The sequence below is a fragment of the Aythya marila genome (assembly GCF_965140915.1).
Source record: "Aythya marila genome assembly, chromosome: 11".
Taxonomy (NCBI): domain Eukaryota; kingdom Metazoa; phylum Chordata; class Aves; order Anseriformes; family Anatidae; genus Aythya; species Aythya marila.
The window spans coordinates 18,190,308-18,207,330 of NC_139052.1; the positions used below are offsets into that span (position 1 = coordinate 18,190,308).

The following is a 17,023-nucleotide window of genomic DNA, read 5'->3' on the forward strand; positions in this document are numbered from 1 at the left end:
ACTGTAGGCACTTTCTTCCAGCTAACAGGTGGTTGAAGTGTGTGTGTGGGTTTAATAGCATTTCTCTAGACTCACTGTCATTATGGCCTAGTAAGTTCCTTCAGTTTGAAGATACTGCCTATCAGGTTCTCAGGGTTTGGTAGGTACTGCATTAAGAAAAATTAGAAGGAAGCCCGGTAGACTTTCTGTTGAGTATTTTAATACTGTTTTGCTATGTGTGCCGTTAGCCTTAAACAGAGCAGAGAACTGAAATTATCCCTTAATGTAGCATGACAATGTTATGCTCTCAGGTGTAGAGCCATGTACCTTAGCATCCATGCTGTTTCCTAGGCCTCCATAATATAATTGTTGGAAGCCAAGGCTGGTGTTTTTAAGTGCTTCAAAATATCAAAATTCTTCTCACGCAAAGCTCCTGGATTAATAGTGTATGAAATCAACAGTGACCCCTTAGAGTTGACGTTTTGTTTTTCATAACATTAAAACATTTTCCTAGCAGTCTGGATCTGTGACACTGCAGAAGCAGTGATAATGCAGATCTCTGTCCAAGGCTGTCATTTGTTTGCAGTTGGTTTGTCAGTGCTACTGACAAGTATTTATTAATTTCAGTTTTGTAATTTTTAGCTTGCTTTTTCTTGTGGCTCTTGCAAATAAATTGTGGTTACAAGAACCGAGTCTTCTGCTTAATTGATTTTGCTTTCGGAGAGCCAAAGAATACCATGTTCTTCCTTGAAGTATCTTCCCTTAAAATGAAGCTTGGACAGTGAATGGGAACTGTTTTCTTTTTAATGTCTGTTTGAGTCTATTAAATTAAAACAAACATGCCAACATGTTCATTTCTTTGTTCTACGCTTAATGGCATCAAATTGGATAAAATGCCCAGATAAACTTAGTGTTAACTCTTTTTCCTGCTGTCTTCCATCATTTTTGTCCTCTGCTCTTGGGGCTTTCCTATTCTCTGTAGTGCCTTTCTTCAAACTGTAGGGACTGAACATCTGCCCTGAAACTGACTGGGATTTGCTTCAAAACAGAACCAATGGCGAGGTTTGATAGCTGTCACTTGTGAAGCCTGTAGGGAATGTTTCCATCCTGTTCATAAATGTTTTGACTTCAGACCTCCCTACTGAAACAACTAGGCAATGGCAGCTATTTGAATCAAATGAGATTCTGAGTCTGAGGATTCACTAGGTAAACTAGATACTTACTGTCTATGCCCAAATTGATGGCTTGCAAATACTGCAGTTGGACTGACTTGGTAGCATGGAAGCCTGAAAGCAGAAATCTTAGTGTTCTCTGCTTGAATTGAACCTCAGTACACTGCTACTTTCTAGATGCTCCACACCAGTGCAATAAAATCACTCTCGTGCGTCCGTGTTGGTTAATGAACCGTGCATTTATGGCAGTCTTCAGGTTTCATAGGGTACTTTTTCTAATGTGGAATTTGCGTTTGTTGAGCAAGTGAGGCGTACAAAAGGAAGTGCCTGTCATCTAGAAAGGCTTGCTAATCAGGTACTGCCATCAAAATGAAGTATCTTTAGCGTTAGACAAAGAGGAAAGAAAATCTTCAGGAAGCCAGAAAGAGAAATCTTCATGAGTATTGGTTCAGGTTGTATGTTAAGATTGGTGTTTACTCAAAGTTGGAGGGTGAGCTTGTCTTTCGTATCTTCCCTTGGAAAGCAGGCAAATGCTTATAGTGCAGAGGATGTGTCTGCCCCTGCACCCATCAGAGCTATGCACTGGGGAGGACAGTGGCACTGTGCGCTGGTGGATTCGTACAAATATAAACATACAGCATGATCTTAGATGTGTTTGTGCAGGGGTAAAAATTTGTTAGCTTCAGATGAAGTCAGGAGCAGAAGCTTTGAGAACCGGCTTAGGTTGTTTTTTTTTTTTTTCCTGCTGCAGGACAGGTAAAACACAATATTTTACGTTTTTAATAAGAATTCTTTATTTTAAACCTCAGTTTAAAATCTGTTTGAGTTGGCTGCAGGATGAAATGTAGCTGAAAAGAAACTATCAGTCTGCACTGCAGTGTAAGTTGCTGGAAGTTAACTTTCTCTGGTGTGAAGATAGAGACAGAGTTTTGTAGTCTTGTCTTTTTTCTTTGTTTCCTTTATGCAAACTGGATTTATTTCCTTAAAATTTCTGTAGTCCAGCTTCAAGAGTAAAGTATGTTTGAGATGGGAGCTGGGAGAAAAATAGAACTCAGTCACCAACACAATTTCTAAATTAAACCCTATTTTATTAATTCTTCCATTTCTTTGTGCTGTCTGAATATCTTGTAATTCAGTACTGGGTTTTCCCTCTTATTTGCGATGAATTGACTGTTCAGTTTTTGATAAGCAGTGTGTGGCCTCATGTAAGACTTGAGAAGCATCGGAGAGAATGAGTGGGGCTATGTAAGAAGAGGGAAGGATGGAACTGAATAACCACAACGTTTTTGCTGTACGCTTTGTAGCCAGTCAGTTTTGTATTACCATGTATGTTGCAATGGGATTGAAGAGCTAAGTGAAAGGTTTCAGAGTCATATATGTAAGCAGGTATGTTTGAAGGAACTCCAGTCTTAGAGGGGAAAATGTGCTTTCAATACAGACAAAGGCAGCAGCGATAGCGATGCACATATAAGGCCCTGGTTATGCTGCCCCTTCTAGGATCTGTCTTTGCTGATGCAAGTGAAATTGGAGCCTGAGCACTGGTATCTCTGCTGTTTGCCAGCTAGCTGTCAATATTTATTGCTTCAGCTGCTGCAAGGCTTCAAGTCAGCATGTAAAAGGTTTTCATGTCCTAAAGGCCAGGAGAACTCAACCTTAATATATGTGGTTTTTTTTTTTTTTGCTTTGCTTTCTTTTAGGATATAACATTTCTTATGGGGAAAAATGGAGTTGTGTGTGATGTTTCTAAGCAGGTTCTTGAAATTTGCATTTAAACTGCATGGCAGTTGGCTGTGGTTCTTCCTTTATATCCCCACAACTCCATATGATCATATGTTGACAGAAGATTTACTTTGAATAAAATAAGATGCTGTAAAATAATACATCTAGCATCTGATTTTAGTATATAGAATCCACTTTCATGAGTACATTTAATATGTGGGAATTTTTCTTAGGTGAATTACTGTGTAGTTTTTCATGGAGATGAGGTGCTTTATTGTCATACCAGGACGGAATGGAAGAGCACCAATTCCTCTTCGTGCACTCCAGTGATACTGTTAGAACAACAACAAAATATTTCTGTGCCTTAATAAGTCTTTCGCTTCACATGCAGGAATTTAACATCATTTTAACCACTCGCTTCTCCAAGCTCAGAGATTGCCTGAAGACTCTGACCTTGCCCATGGCATACTTTCATAGAGCCACCTCCCAGGACTACAGGCAGCGTTGGGAGTTTTGTAGTGGCATGCAACTGCTCTTACCAAAATAAGATACTGCAGTTAACGTTTACTGTAGCAGTTTCAACTAATACCTAGAAGCAAAGTCATTTTTGTTTGACTTCTACATGTTTGCTTTACAACCCAAATGAGCTCTCTGGGCCTCTTTGATAGTTTTTTGTCAGAGATGAACAAGCAGATAGGCTGGATGGAAGGGATCCAGCAGTGTATGTGAAATGGGTACTGTTTTCTGTAATTTTCCTTGCAGATTTAAATTGTTGATGCAATAACTACATGTTGAGATGTCCACTTTGACTATCTAATAGTGCAAGAGACCAGGCTCATCATGTAGTCTTCCTTCAGAAGTGGTTCTCAGGGCTGCTTGCTGGCATTTCTGGCAGTTTATTTGATAGGATAATTTTGATTTTCCAAAATCAGGAGAGTAAGCTGTGTTATAGTTCTTACTTAATTTTTAATGCCTAATGGTGGATCTGAACATTGAGCTGTATTTGTAGTCTGTGATCCTGGTTACCACCAGATCAGGGCAGGCATTATATCGAGCAGTACTTGGCTGATGAAGTGGTGAAGACAGAGGTGTCTCCCTTTCAGTGTGAAAAAGCTTGCATTTGCATCTAATGCTGTTTGTGCACGTTAATTGAATATCCTTGTTTTAATGGAAGAGGTTTTCAATAAGGAGACTCTGTGATAATCTGAGCCTGTCTAGGCTTCACCCTCAGCTTTTGGCTACTTAATGTAATTGCAAATAGGCCAGTCACCATACATTAAGATCCAGCCTATGTGATATTTTGCTTCTCTTATTACTCTTGCCCTTGGTTAAGTCCTCAGTGATGTAGTTTATCAGAAGGCTTTGTATATTTACATACGGATAACTGAATTGATCCTTGGTTGGGACCTCAATCAAATCTGTCTGGGCATTCACTTCTGCCAGCTCTTATCTTCTCATTCAGGCCTTTTTAGTGTCTCTTCTTATTTTGGCTGCTGGGTTTGGGTAGGTCTTGTAAGTAGGATTATGGCTACACTAGGGAAAAGCAATTCTATGGCCATGCTTAAAAGGTGCATTTAAGGTTTGCTTTCTTTGGGCAGGTTTAAAATCATTTTCATGAGAGGTGAAAAGTTTGGGAGTTCTTGAGATTCCTAATCCAATGTTTAATGGTTTTAATACAATAGCGGGAGCAAGCTTGGGCACTCTGTTCTCTTGAAGTCACTGAATGTTTTAAAGGATAAGTCATTTGATTTCAGAAGTTGTTGATGTTGTTTCATGCTATGCACCACTTGAATTGTAGTTTTGCTGTGAAGCAGTGACGTTAGTTAGGATCAAATGACTTAAGTTTTGTATTTGTTGCAGGCTGTGAGAAATGTGAAATCAAATTGTTTTGTCATATGCTCTGCCTTTCAGGTATAACATAATAGAGTTATTGTAGCATTGTGAATTTCTGCTCATCAGCTAAAGCATATTAATTGGCTGTGTGTGCTGGTTGGTTGCCATTGGTAAGGAAAAAACTTTTCAAAGTTAATTTTAGAATTAGGTTTCTATTCAGAGAACAGTTCTTATCTGAAGATTCAGTGTGCTGTGATCAGTAGTGTAAGTAGTGTCTTTATATGTGAATCCAAGTGGCTAGGTTCATGTCAATAACATGAACAATGAGAGTACTAGATGTCACCTGCCAATAAAGTTAGTGTTAATCAACAGAAGAAAATATTCTGAATAATATATATATTTTTTAAGTGGAAACTGAGCTTTCAGCAGTGTGTTCAGGTGTTGGGGTACGTATTTAAATGTAATTAACTCTGTCTCTAGTAGTTTGCCCACTATTCTATTTCGTTAGTCTTAGCTTGCAGTTGTTTTTAGGAATGTAGGCATCTAAGCTGAGGGCAGTGGCCTCAGGCTTAAGCAAGAAAAACCAAGTGCTTTTCAGAACTTGGATCAATAAGGTGCTTTTAGGTCTGCTTTTAAAAATGGCTGCTGAAATTAGAGAGTTCACGGGCATCAGGTGGTTTCCTTTGTGTAGATGCGTAGCACCATGTCCCTGCTTCCAGTAACGCTGTCTTCTACCTGGATTTAGTCTTTTGTCATACATCACTCCTGAGATGCAGCTGAGGAGATTGCTCACTTTATGTTATTTTATTAATTGCCACCTGTCTGTCTCATTTACGTTCTGAAACATTTAGATTACAAGGACACTGTCTACGTGCATGTTTGTAAAGGATCTGCCCTGTGAGACCTGCTGTAGTACACCTCTTCCCCTATTTTCCCTCCCCTGCCAAGATGGTATTTTAATTTACTTAAATACAAAATGGCTGTTTGCGCGAAAGGATACAGGGAATAATTCACTGGACCTTGGTTTTTATCTCTGATGTACAGCATATTTTTTTTCTTATTTAGAAGTTTAAACTGGTGATGTACCTAAATTTTAGAAGAAGAGACTGAGCTTTAAACAAATGCAGCCGCAGAAGCAGAATCTTAGTGCTAACCTTTGTTAGAAACACGTAGGTGTCTTCATGGCTTGCTGAATGTCTCATTGAGGCATGCAGGCTGTTTCTGGCATTATGTTGTCGCGTCTCTGGTTTATAATTGTTGCACTTCAACAATATGACTGCATGCTGTTATTTAATCAGACATTGAATAAATGATCAAGAAAGCTTTCTGGATAATTGTTTAGTGGTTTAAAGCTTCTTACAGATTCTTTGATGCGTGGTCTCTCTTCTGTTTTTCTCATTTTTCCTGTCTTGTCCCCTTTAAAAGGGACACCTGGATCCCATGGAATGCTCTGCAAGAGCAGAGGGGTGTATTTGGTGAGAAATGGTTGTGGGGACTACCTGTCACAGCAGGAGGAAGAAGGAGAGAGGCAAGGAGCTTGGGGCCTGCAGCTCATGGAGAGCCTGAGGAAAAGCTGAGAGAGAGGATCAGGAAGAAGCAGGTAGCTAAGAAGGAGCTAAGCCATGGGAAGAAATTGCTTAAATACAGAGGGGGAGCATGTGGTGCTTTGCCTCACACAGCCTCTGACTGAAGCTAGACTTGCAAATGAAGACATCTTTCAAGGTGTCCAGGTTTCAGCTGGGACAGAGTTAATTTCCTTCCTAGTAGTTGGTGTGGTGCTGTGTTTAGGGTGAGAAGAATGCTGATAACACACTGATGTTTTAGTTGTTGCAGAGCAGCGCTGACACGAAGTCAAGGACTTCTCAGCCCTGACAGCAAGGAGCCTGGGGGTACAGAGGACCTGGGAGGGGACACAGCCAGGACAGCTGGCCCCAACTGGCCCAAGGGATGTCCTGTGCCATGTGGCATCAGGCTGAGCAACAGCGGTGGGGGCCTGAGCTGGAGGGGCAGCTGCTGCTCGGGGCTGGGCTGGGCTCGGTCAGCGGGTGTTCAGCAATTGCCTTGTGCATCACTTGTTTGGTATATTCTTTTATCATCATAATAATTATTATTCCCTTACTTTTATTCCTATTAAACTGTCTTTATCTCAACCCATGAGTGTTAACTTCTTTCTGCTTCTCTTCCCATCCCACTGGGGGAGATTGAGCAAATGGCTGCATGGCACAGATCCTGCAGGATCAAAGCACACCACAAAGGCACAGTGTTCAAGGAAGGATCTTGTTTGTAATCCTTCTGTATTTCCATTCACTCATTTACTCACTTTTCTCTCTTGCTAAGAACTTAAAATTTGCCAATTTTTTAGTTTATAGTCTTCTTTGAGCAAACTGTATAAGGCGACAGTGTAAGCGGAGCCATGTGGAAGCTGCGGCTGCCTTTGTATCCCATTACATTCCTGAAGTCAGCTGTAGATGTTTTTGATTGCAGTGATGTTTGTTCAATAACATGTGTTGAAGGCGCTGTTAGGCGGCTGGTTGGTGCATTACCTCAGCAGTTCGTGCTCTGCAGGCGGGGTGGGCAGTCTTCCTCTGGAAAAAGTCAAAGAGAATCACCACGAGTTCAGTCACTGACGGGTGACCAGAACTTCGCTGAGCTTTAGGGTCTTGCTACAAATTACAACGTCAGTTTGTTGAAGTACACAGCCAATACAGTTTTCTATGCTAGTAGAAAAAAAATACCTCACGATATATCTTCCTTTCATTTTTTCATACATGCATATAAAGGAAAAATCTCCTATGATTTCCACTTATACCTTGGAAAACTATGCCAGCTGTTCACCAATTAATTTTAACGTACTGAGAACAGACACTGTATTTCTTAAGTGGAGAATTGCTTATTTGGCATTTGCACAAAGGAGCTGAAGTGCAGCCTGCACAATTTGAATACAATTTTAAAGAGTATTTGAAGGATAAGAGTAGTAAATCTCATAACATTGCCCTGCAGTATGTGCTGTGTTCTGAATAATTTCTCTGCCTCTCCATTTCTAGAAGCTTTAAATCTTATGTCAAGATGTTGAGTTAGACTCAATGGTCCTTGTGGGTCCCTTCCAGCTTGATGTTCTGTGATTCCATGTTGCTTGTTTTGAGTTAGCTCAGTTGGCACCTTTTTTTAATTTTGAACTGCCTGAAAATACTAAGCTGTATTTGTTTTTTACTGATGTTGCTTTCAGGTATGTTTTTTTCTGTGTAATCTAACCATGAGATGTGGTTGTAGTACATCAGAACATACGGAGTGGTTTTTGTCTAGTTTTCTGTTTATAAATGTTTATTTTATGTAGGTTATTTGCTGAGGTTCAGCTGTTCTGACTGTGAAACCATCTTCTATCCACTTGTCCCCAGTCTCATTCACTGCCCGTAGTCTTGTTCTTGTTGATACGGTGCCTTTGCCAAATACATGATTTTTTTTTTCTTTTCTTTTTTTTTTTTTTTTTTTCCCACCATGTGTAAGGTTATCTGTATTCTTTTAATCTATAAACTTCAGTTGAGATGGAAAAAGTAATAAGCCAAGACTGCAGTAATTAAAGCCTGAGCTTCACTGAGGTAACACTCAGTTAACACTGAATTGTGTTTTATTCTCTCTTGTTGTAAGATGAAAAAAACTGTCCACGCTGTTGATGACCAGGTGTTAGTTAGTTAATTACCTGTGTTCATGAAGGTCTGTTTTCAGGTGATTCTCACCGAATCATTAGGATAGCTTTAAAGAAATGGGAACAAGAAAATGGATTTTAATGCCACTTAAAGTCCATGGTCAAGATGTCTGTTTTTACAGATAGCTTGGTAATGGCTGTTTTCTTTCTGGAGAGTGTAAATGCTGAGAATGGACTGATACGTATTTTATGGACTGAAGTAATAAGCCAAGAGTTTATAATAATAACATGAAAATATTTAGGTGTTGAGTTTAATTGAAAAGTGAACCCATTTACTTTTGACTAGCAGTAACAGAATTCCCGGCTGTCCTTGATCCAGGACCATGCCATGTTTCTTGTTATCTAGGAGTGCACATCCTGTCGTAGGTGATGCTGGTAGTTCCTGAAATCTGTTTGCTTCCTCAGCTCAAGAAAATCTCTCCTTAATAATGCATGTTCTAGGAGTAAGAAAACATGCTTTAAAAGCAGCCATCTGAATCTCAGTTGGTTTTTCGTGCAGTTTATATTGCAGTAGTTCTGTTCACAAGAAGATGTTACTTGACTTCATTTTAGGCAGGACTTAACTGCATGTGAATGAATGGCAGGAAAGGCCATGTTAAGAGACGGTCAGTCATCATCAGGAGTTGCAGTTCTTCAGTAAGACTTTTTTAAAGTAGTCTGAGGTCATATAATAAGCCTTGAGAACCTAATTTGAAAAGCTATGTGACTTACAAATTAGAAGCTCAAAGTAGATTTGTTGTTTCTAATGTTGAAATTGAGGAGCACGTTTAGTTGCAGAGCTCCACAAATCCACTCTTCAAAGTTTACTGAAATGTTCTGGTGTGAAAGACGTGGATACTTGTGTGGTGTTCTTCCCAGCTGAAAGAAATGAGTGTTTTATCATGCATGAAAAGAATATCAGTAAAGAATTGTTGATGGCTTCCTGTTTTTTTCATGTTGTCTCACTTAAAAAAAAAAAAAAAAAAAAAAAAAAAAAAAAAAGGTGATTTTGGCTAGGGCTTGGATTATTGTTTTTATAACAATGCTTGTGTATCCCTTGTTAGCTGAAGACCCTCTGAGGCCAGTCCACTGGCCTGACTGTATGGTTCTATCTGGATGTAGAAGAATGACTAAAACAGAGGATGGAAAAAAGTATTTTTTCCTAATATTGTAGTATGGCAAGAACTAGGAGGTCAAATGGCAACATAGTCTTGTTTTAAAGGGGTAGCCCTTGCTATTGTTCTACACATTTTTAAATTATTTGTAACAAAGAATGATGAAAGGCTATAGAACTACCGTTGTAGGAAATATTTTGGTCACTGTTTTTGCACAGCGCTGCAAAAACCCCAGTGAGAATGTGGGCTTCATCTTTATTAAATGAAAACATAGGTAGCTGGAGTCCCTGTGGTTGAAATCTTAATTTTAAAATCTGACTTCAAAGTGGCAGCAGTGAATTTTGAAGCAGGGCTGGCTGAATGTCTAGAGAGCTGTGGTAACACCCCCTGGCTCTTGGCATGTTTCAGTGCAGATCCAAATCCGATTGAGTGTATTTTGTAAGTTGGTCTGATGCTTGACCCAGCTCCATACACCCCATTAACCTTTTGATGAATTGTTTTGGTGAAGGCATTCTCTGACTCTTCATTTTCTTTAGCTATTGCTACTGGAGCTATGGGGTGGGGAAGGAGGACACTTCATGTTTCTAGGTATTACAGAAAAATGAGATAAGCTGTGATAACTGCTTCGTGGATGTAAAGCAGTCAGGAGCTGATGATGGGCCTCATTTCCATCTCAGTATTTACATTCTGGGTGTGTCATTGTCACACATGCTAAGTATTACTTCGAATTATGAGTGAAAGAGCTGTGTTCAGCCTTGGGTTGGTTGTGCAGTCTATCAGTCTATGCCCATCAGTTCCTGCTTACAGGTAAAGGAGCCAAATCTATAAAAGTATCTGGCCCTGGCTCTTCTGAGACTAGAAACACCTGTTAGCTGTGATATGGCCCTGCTATGCAGTAAGCCCCAGGCAAGGCTCATGGCTGTAAGGTGCATCTATACAGATCCACGCAGCTCTGGTTTTTGAGAGTTAACATGCAGATGATCTGACGCGATGACACGCGTTTCTTTGCATGCATTGCAGTGAGCGGAGCGAGCTGTGCTGATGTGGTTACTGTCAAACGCAACCTGTAACCATGATGGGGAAATGGAAGTTCCAAGAAACCAAAGAGAAGCAGAGGGAAATACAGGGAAAATAAATGGAAGGATTATAATTCTGACACAGTTTTTTCCTAACCTGTTATGCCAGAAGGCTTCAAGACCGATATAATTTGTTTCCACTGAACCCTTGAAAGGATCTTTCAAAGTAGGTCAAATACCATTTCCTTGCTTTAAAGTTGTATATCTTCCGCTATTTGTGAAACTGTAAGCAATCTTGAGAATGAACGAACTGTTCTGAGGTGCACAGTTATGCACAAAATGCACAGTTATGCACAAAATGCACAGTTATGAAGGTATATCTCTGCATATGTTCCTGATGTCTTTCAGTAGTTAGTGTGTAGAAAAAGAATCGATCCAATCCACAAAATTTGGAGTAAATAGTACTTTTATGCAGTAATAGAGGCTTCTACTTAGCTACCAACCTCATTTTTCTCCCTATTATTGCGAGCTGACATGATTTTCTGTTTGAAGCTTATCACGAGGCACATCATTTTTTCCTCTTTTTTCTCCCCTTAGTCCTACTTTTTTTGTTCAACAGATACCAGAAATTGTTACCACCGCCACCCCTAAAGAATTGCTTATGTGTGCCCATGAAGGCAGATGTAAAGCTTTGGTGGTTGTCATTGGTTTGTCACTTAGGGAAGTAGAACTTCACCTTTGGCGAGGTTATTTAATGTCTGTTTCATGTTTGCTTTTGGGAATAAATGTGCATTCATCTTCATATGCCTACTAACTTCCCTTTATTTGGGCAAAAGTTTGGTGATGATCTACATGAAAAGGTGTTGTGACTTAAGAATTTTACCTAGGTATGTTTGCAATGGAGCCATGACAGCAAACTGAGAGCTTTGCCAAGTATGTTTTTGATGTACCTGTACAGCGGACACTGTCTCTTAGGCGTTTTGCTACTGAGCAGGAAGGAAAATAGAACTGCAACTGTGACGTGATCAAGGATTAGGAAAAGGAAAACTCATTGCTCCCCTGGGAATTGAGAGTGTGTTTGTCATTGGTGCTAACTTCATTTGGATCTTATGAACATGCCCAAAAAGGTTTTTTTTACTGTGTGATTTACCCTGATTACGCCGTTAGTAGCAAGATGGGTTCTTCCCAAAGTACATGCTGAGCCTGTATTTCACCCCTTAGCTTTGAAAGTCACCTCTTGTGTGATGTCTGACTGAAAGGGTTGTCTTTGGCAAATGTTCTTCCAAGCCATGTTTCTGGTGTCCACAGCAACTGGTGCAGAGGGAGGAGAGGCGGCCCTGGCTGATGCAGACAGGATGGGCGTGCAGATGGGTGGGGGATTGGCCAAGTGAGAGGCTGCGGGAGGTTGAGGAAGGTAGCGGACCTGGAACAAGAGGAAGCCTTGTGCTTAGTGAACAGGGTGAAGCAGAGGCGGTAAATGGATGACGGATTGATGTGTTTGTGCCTGATAGAGCATACTAATTTTAGAGGACCTGAAATAGCACCCAGAATTATAACAAAATGTTGGTGAAAATGGCTGTTGGTTTTCCCATTTCTTTCCTGTGAGAGTTTCTGGAGCAGATAGTGGCATTTCCTTACTACTGGTTTTTCCTTTAGCTGACAGAAAATGTTTGTCTCCTATTTTGCCTCCTGAAGTGTACAGATCATATAATTTCACACCATATTTCTCTCCTCTACCCAGTTTCCCCCATGAGCCTGTTTTATTCACTGCAGAGACTTGGTTTTGAACACCTGCTGCTGGAGGTGGAAGATGTGAGTGGATGAGGCAGGTTTGTAGGAAGGGAGTGAGTGCTCCCACATCAGGGTTTTCAAATTGGGTTTGGGAGCACTGCTTTGCTTCCCAGAGTTCCTCAGGAAAAGTTTGAGAACTGGCATATTTCCGTAGGTCTATGTCTAATGTCTGTGTAGTAGAACATAAAATATTCTTATGCCTCTGTACAAATTTATGGTAAATTACCTTAAATTTTTGTAGACCTCTTACCTTGTGTACTGTGTATGCTGCTGGTCATTGTGGTGCAGAAAGAACAGAGCGAAACTGGAAAGGGTGGAGAGACGGACAGCATAGCTAGGCAGAGAGTGGCTTTCGAGCAAGAAATGATTGATTGGTATGGTATTCTTGAGTTTGGAGAGAAGTAACCGAAGGCAGATAGAGGATAGGTGTCAAAATCAGAACTGACGTGATGGGTGAAGACAACAGATGGTTCGTTGCCTCGTGTTGTTCAAGATCTGTTGATATCAACACTAACAAACAGGATCAGGCTTAAATGAAAGGATGTGTCTTTCATTCTGATGCATAGCTAAGCTGTGGAGCTCCTTGCTTCAGGATGCAAAAAGTTTCCACGGTTTCAAAAGTGGAAGAAAATTTGAGGAAGAGTTTTGAATTTAAGATGTCATGTATCGCTCCACAAGTTCTTTATTTAAAAATCACTGAATATCTGGAGAAAATGCTTTCTGAATATTGCTTCTAAGTGATACGTGCTTACGTTATTTCTGTTTCTCTCCGTTTTCATCCTAGTGCTCTTTGCTAATAGCCCCAGATAAAATGCTGGACCAGATGGATCTCTGGTCTGTCATGTGGTGGCTGTTCTTAAGAGTGCTTCTGATGGTGAGCAGTCTCACAAAGCAGAGGCAGGAATCTGATAATTTTGTACTCAGAGAACTACTTCAATAGTATATGGTAAATGAGAAAATGAAGCTGCACATGAAGAAGAAAACGGAATTTTTAATAGCTGCTCACAGAGACCCTTTGATAAGCCATGTCCAGGGAATGCAACCAGATTTTCGCATGACTAAATTTAACGTGATCATAACATGAGGTGATTTTTTTTTTTAAGGGAATGAGGCAGCTGACTGAAGTCTGCATGTTATATGAACTGAAACTTAATAGTTTGCAGGGTATTCTTATGTTTTTTCACACACACACAAAAAAAGAAATTATATGCCAGCTGTTGTTTTCCATGTAAAATACTTGTTGTGTGCCTTTGGTTGTGTAGAGGCTGGCTCATCTGGCCTGAACTAGCTATTAATACTTTTTACTAGCTCCTTGGAAGTTTTTTTTTTTTGTTTTTTTTTTTTTTTTCTTGAAGAAAAAACAAGGAATGCAACACTGCATGCTTTTCAAGTGTGTTGAAGTATAAATAACATTTAACATACATTTTTTGACCAGTGGACATCACATAATCTATGTTCCTTTGGTCTTAAATTCCATTGAGTAGTATTTCTAAATAGCGTTGGGCATCTTATATTTTTCCCAAAGCAGTCCTTTGTTTATATCAGGTAAATATAAAATGACATCCCTTCATTTTGTGATGTTCCTCCACCTCTTTTTTCTTTTTTTTTCCCTTTTCTTTTTTTTTTTTTTTCTTTCCCCAAGCTGCATCAGAATGGCATGGTTGTTTGCTCAGTGTAAATTGAATGCATTGTGAAGTGTAGCCTGTGACTAATCGCCTCTTGCTGTCTCTGCCTATTAACTGACTGACGGTGATGTGGTTGTACCACTTTCTACACATGGCCCCAAGGATCTGGCATGGCGACACCCATATTAAAATATGCAGCACTTGATTTCCAGTGACATTCTGGGTTGGAAAATTAGAGAGGTTATAAACTAATGTTGTGGCTGTTTTTACCCCTTTTGTTTTAATGAATATTAGGTGGTAATAGAGTAAGTTGTACATGTTTCATGTCTTAATATGAATTTTAGTATACAGTCAGTGTTCTAGAGGCTATTTATGTAGACATTTTCTCCTGTTTTGTTGAATTAATGTTATCCTAAAATTCAAACACGGTCTGGAATATGTTTTAAAAGGTTTTTGGTGGTTGTGGTAATTCTTTTTTTTTTTTTTTTTTTTTAAACAGAAAATGCATATAAATTTTTAAATGTTTGGCATCTGACAAGTTAGTTTGCATAATTACTAGATAAGCACATTATGAAGGCATTTGGCTTTTCAGGTTTGCATGCAGCTTCATGTATCTTACAGTTCACCAAATTTAAACATGCTGGGCTAGTAATTTATTTATTGGCAAATGTGAAACTTAGAGATTATTGTGGAGAGTAGCTGTGAATTTCTCGATCATTCATTGGTGTCTCGGTAGATGCGAAATTCTCTCTGTTGAGAATATTTTCTATAGACTTCATCCTTTTAAGTAAAAGTATTCCCTCTTTTGTCCCCTACAATATAAGGATTCCTAAAATAATGGATAGAGTTTACTAAAACTTTCTGGGTCAATTTTTGAAACCTAAGGTAACTTGATGCTTAAAGCTTAACGAGCTTAAAGCACTGCCCCCTTGGACAGTTGTTGGTTTCTAAGCATCAGTTGAAAGGGAATGAGATTACTGTCTGTTTTTGAAGTAATTCAAAACAAAAAACACAACGCTAGCTGGAATTCAATTTAAACAAAGTGTGCAGTATATTTTAGTAATGAAAATACTTGTTTAATCAGTGAAATTATTTTGTGTGCATATGTTTTGTGACTATGCAAGCGTTTTACTTAAAAATTACAAAAGGAGGATCATTAATTTTTTCCAATTTTATTTTTTAGGGGTTTATAAGAAGAAATAAGAACCATTTCTCAAGCTGAAGACAAAGTAAAAGAAAACCATATCATGTGTTAGAATACCGAAGAGTGAAATTTCCTGGATTAGTATATTTCTGGATTGTGAAGTGAAGAAAAGAAGAGGTTGAAAATGGGGAGAAAGAAAATACAGATCACGAGAATAATGGATGAACGGAACAGACAGGTGAGAAACAAGGAGTTTGCATGAACATGATCATCAGTAATCCAAAAAGTGAATGGAGACTTAAGTACCTTCATTTCCTTAACTCACCCTTCTGAAGCTGAGTTTTGTCTTCATCTGTGTCTACAGATGGCATTACTAGAACACAAATAAGAAATACATCTCTTTATGTTTATACTGCATTTGTAGGGAAAATTGTTGTTATAAGTAACATCAATTACTGCTTTAAATCAAAATCATTGTATAACTCTTATAACTTTTCCTATTTAAATGGTACCTCACTTAGTCATTCCAGTAGATTGGAGGACTGTAGACAAGCTCTATTGAAACAGACGCCTTATTTGATCTTGTAGCTACCAGGACCACATGGTAATGAAAAGACAGGATGAGAAATTCAGAAAGGATATAGTAAAAGTATATTCTGCAGCATGTTTCGTAGAGCTGTTTGACAGATCTGTGGACAGTGGTCTGCTGTGGTAGTCTACAGTGAATATTACAGTGCTAGTGAAGAGGTCGTGGCGAATACCGTGCCCTTCAGTGGGTATAGTATAGCAATGGATTTTGTTAACATGCATCCATTCAAAAACATTGAATTATATTCCTTCAAGAGCTGTTCACTACAACCGTCTTCAAAAACTGTTTGTCAGAAGAGAAGAGTACTCAAAAGTGGATTGTTTTAAGAACGGCTTAGGGAAGGCTGGTTACTTCATTGTTCTTGCCCTAATAAAGCTGCATCTTGTCAACTTGAAAAGCATCGGAAGTTGATGTCTACTCACCAAAGTAGCGTTTCTTCTTACTTTTAAAAATTGCTTTGTGATATACTAGGCAAAAATTTAATTAATGCTGAAATGCATAGTGGGGGGTATTTGGAAGCTATGTTTTTTAAGGAAAAGTAACGTAGGAATGACTTAGGATCTTCAAGAACAGTCATTGTGAATCAGACCAAAAAACAGCTAGTCCAGTATCTTTTCTCCTGTGATGGTCAGAAGCAAATAACGAGTGAAGTGTAGGATAGAGGTGCACATGTTACACTGCTCTGTAATCCTCTTCCAACTTCTAACTATTCTTAGCTCAGTGATTTCCTGAGCTGGATGTGGTTTCCGTATATTTAGTAACCATTAATGGATTTCCACCCTCCTGCCCCCCTCCCCAGGGGACTTGTTCAGTCATGCTTTGAGCTCTTATAAAGTTGCAGCATTTATAAGATCTTTTGGCTCAGACTTCGTATAGGTTTGTTACCTGTTATTTCAAGAAAAAAAAATCTCTTTAGTTATGCTTCTGCTAGTTTTTTTAGCTCTTTATGAGGGAGGCAGGAATCAGTCCCTACCCAGTCTGTCTATCTTGCTTGTTATTCTGTGGACTTCTGCCATATTGTCTTTTTAGCTAACTTTTTTCAGGCTGAAGAACCCTGGCTTACTTGGTTTTTATACTGAATATATTCCACACCTCGATCAATCTTGCTTCTTGTCCCTAAACCTTCTTGAGTACCGCTGTATTCTTTTTTTGAAGGCAAAGTGACCCAGAACTGCACTCGGTACGCAAAGTGCTTAGAAAACATGAACATATAGCAATGAAGCAATGGTTGTTCTCTATTCCCTTCATAGACCACCAACTTGATGTTGTTTATTTCTTTAGAAAGATAATGATTGATGCTGAGGGTAGTGATGGAGTTCCATGAGGCTGTCTTGTTGCTGCTGCATTAGCTCAGAGCC

At 39.2% G+C, this 17,023-nt stretch overlaps 1 protein-coding gene across 7 annotated transcripts in view; it reads left to right on the forward strand.

Moving 5' to 3' along the window:
• MEF2A (myocyte enhancer factor 2A) overlaps positions 1-17,023 on the forward strand; it is an 85,841-nt gene that overhangs the window by 18,782 nt on the left and 50,036 nt on the right. For all 7 annotated transcript variants that reach the window (XM_082769381.1, XM_082769385.1, XM_082769383.1 and 4 more), the window contains exon 2: positions 15,116-15,314. In XM_082769381.1, the coding sequence (XP_082625507.1) occupies positions 15,261-15,314 (54 nt within the window). In that variant the 5' untranslated portion in view covers positions 15,116-15,260. The remainder of the gene's footprint in view (positions 1-15,115; positions 15,315-17,023) is intronic.